This window comes from Gracilinanus agilis, chromosome 5, assembly GCF_016433145.1.
Source record: "Gracilinanus agilis isolate LMUSP501 chromosome 5, AgileGrace, whole genome shotgun sequence".
Taxonomy (NCBI): domain Eukaryota; kingdom Metazoa; phylum Chordata; class Mammalia; order Didelphimorphia; family Didelphidae; genus Gracilinanus; species Gracilinanus agilis.
In genome coordinates, this window is record NC_058134.1 from 142674611 (window position 1) to 142677403 (window position 2793).

At 35.0% G+C, this 2793-nt stretch overlaps 1 protein-coding gene across 1 annotated transcript in view; it reads right to left on the bottom strand.

Moving 5' to 3' along the window:
* Window positions 1-252: 252 nt before the first annotated feature.
* The window catches only part of LOC123249969 (isocitrate dehydrogenase [NAD] subunit beta, mitochondrial-like), a 6670-nt gene continuing 4129 nt past the window's right edge, over window positions 253-2793 (bottom strand). The window contains exon 2 of the mRNA XM_044679039.1: window positions 253-280. Within this exon, the coding sequence (XP_044534974.1) occupies window positions 253-280 (28 nt within the window). The remainder of the gene's footprint in view (window positions 281-2793) is intronic.

Consider the following 2793-nt stretch of genomic DNA (forward strand, 5'->3'; position numbering starts at 1 on the left):
GAGTCAAGCTCTCAGTTTCCTCATCTATAAAAATGAGAGGGTTAGATTAAACGAAGGGTCCTTCCTGCTCTAAATCTATGCCTTTAGTTTAGATTACCTCTAAAATCTGTTCCACCACAGTATCCTATGAGACAATGAATTCGTTTGGGAAGTGTTGATATTTATGGGATTTTTGCCATCACTTTATAAGGCAAAGTTCCCAAGTTCAGCACTCCAGATATTTTTATTTCTTCCTTAATGTTCTGCTGGAAATTAAGATAAACTACTACCAGTTGACTTCCTTTATCCAAGGCCCATTCAACCACTCCATAATTTAATCTTCTGTATTTTGTACCCTGTCATTCTTCCCTAGGATTTCTCATATTTATCTGTGTTGTTTTTTAAGTGTAGTTACCCAAGGTAGTTATGTTACTTTAATAAAGTTTTCACTAATGCAGAGTTTAGCAGATTTTCTTCCCAGCACTTACATGTCACAGTTTTAATATCTCAGCAGTCAGTTTGCTGACTCACTTCCAGACTGTGGTCAACTATATTTCCTTTGACTGTACTAAGAAATAAAGATGTCAAGTGCTTAAGAAAATTACCTACTTCATAATCAACTGCAGATTTGAATAGTTGTATACTGTACTGTTTCAATGCCTTCAACTGAACCATTTCGGAATTGTTTTCTGAGTGTTATTCTAGTTCAGACTTTGAAATAAAGGTTTTTCCACCTAACAAAAAGTTTGGAATTCAACCTCCTCAGATCAGTTATTCTCAAAAGAAACAAGGTCTTTTTCATTTGGATTTTTTATTGTTTCTGAATAATTTTAACATGAATCATATCATGCTAAAAGAACTTCAGATAAATGGCATTCAACCCATCCTCTTGGCACTATTGGCCTAGTAAATGATTTTAGAAATATATTTTTTTTAATTATAGGGTAAAAAGAAAGTGGTTTTCTTCTTCAGGGAACTAGCTTTCATTTCATGGATAAAAGGGATCAAATTCTGTACCACATCACTATAGTTTCTCTCTCTACCCATCAAAATAATAATCACAAGATCATAGATTTAGAGCTAAAAGAAACTTATGGGGCCACTATGGATAATCCCTTCATTTTTACTGATGAGAAAACTAAGGTCCCAAGAAATTAAGGGACTTGCCAATGTTAAACAGATAGTAAGCAGCAGAGCCAGAATTCAAACTCAGGTGCCCTAAATCTTAAAATGCTCTTTCCACTGTTCTATAGAAGATTCAACCATTTCACTGAGGATCTTCCTCTAGTTCATCTTCAGGGTACCAATATAGTTCTGAAACTGTTCATCTATTTTCTCATTTGCCTACCTCCTTTCCAGTCATATGTGTATCTACTAACAATGATTCCTTTTACTTGCCATTATTCATGTGCAAGTTGTAGGTAATGTCCTATAGCTAGCTTCCAAACACTACATCCCTTTTCATCATCCTTTGGGTCTCTTGAACTTATTTTTTTTTTACTCTTCTGAGATTGTAGTGTTCTAAGATCTGAATCTATATAACACTAGTGGGAGAATGCAGTGCTAAAAAAGAGAGCTTTTGCAGCAGGGAGCAGCTCTGTTATCATTGAAAGTATTGCAGTAGTTCTCAATTGCAATCTAGTTGGATGTAATGACACTTAAAAGCAAATATCATTTTTGTTTTTGTCTCGATCCCCAGGGCCTAAAACATTGCTTTGCATATATAGGCTATTAATGTTTGTTGAATTTATTTAAATTCAGTCCAAATCCTTTCTTCCTGCTCAAATCTGGCCCAGGTCATTGCTGAGCCTCTCCAAGATGAATATATTGACAGATTAACTCTAAAGGCAATCAATCCATTTGAATGCTGAAATCAGAGCAGTATGTTTTTCATCTACTTTGTTTTCCCAGTGTGGAATTGAAATAATTCCTTTCAAATAATTATGGATTTCACTGAGGGAAAGGTTTAGTGTTCTAGAGATTAAACAACCATTACAAGGTTAACTGCAAATAGGAACACTTTGAAAACATAACCAATAAGAATTTTTCTGTTTGGATTCTATGCAGGACATCATCCATTACTGATAGACACCTTAAGTGAACATATTTCTCCATATTTTATGCCTGTGCCAACACTCAGCAAATTGTTTTAAAAGTTTGTCCATAGTCAAATATGTCATAAAACCAAATATTATTGAACTACCTTGTTTAAGTAAAACCTTTTAAAAGCTAATTTTATTCTAAGAAAAAATTTTGGACAAGGCACCTGATTACAATGATGTGGAAAACTTTCCATATCCATCAATGCAGACCAACAACTTATCTGTGAGGTAAAGTTTTAGAAAATGAGAGAATAGTTAGTGCCAGTGTTCCTAAAGGGCTATGGCTTGACCATAAGAATGTGTTATCAACCAATGAGATAGTGAGAAAATGAGTCACAGCCTACCATCTCTATGATAACCAATCATAGCACTTGTCTCCAAGTACAGCCACAACTACTCTTCACTAATTAAAGCCCCATACAATGTCAAGGACCCAATTATCTTCCTTCTGGGTTAGGCTTACACCTAATCTTAGCAATTATGCAAATACCATTGGGAAAATCACATTTCACTAGCAGCAAAATACCAAGAAAAAAAATTACAGATGGAAATGTGTGATCCAAAAAGTTTGGAGGCCTCTAGCTTGGAAGCTGAGAAGTTAAATAATTTGCCTAATTTGCCTAAATAAATAATAAGGAAGGAAGGAAGGAAGGAAGGAAGGAAGGAAGGAAGGAAGGAAGGAAGGAAAGAAGGAAGGAAGGGAGGAAGGAAG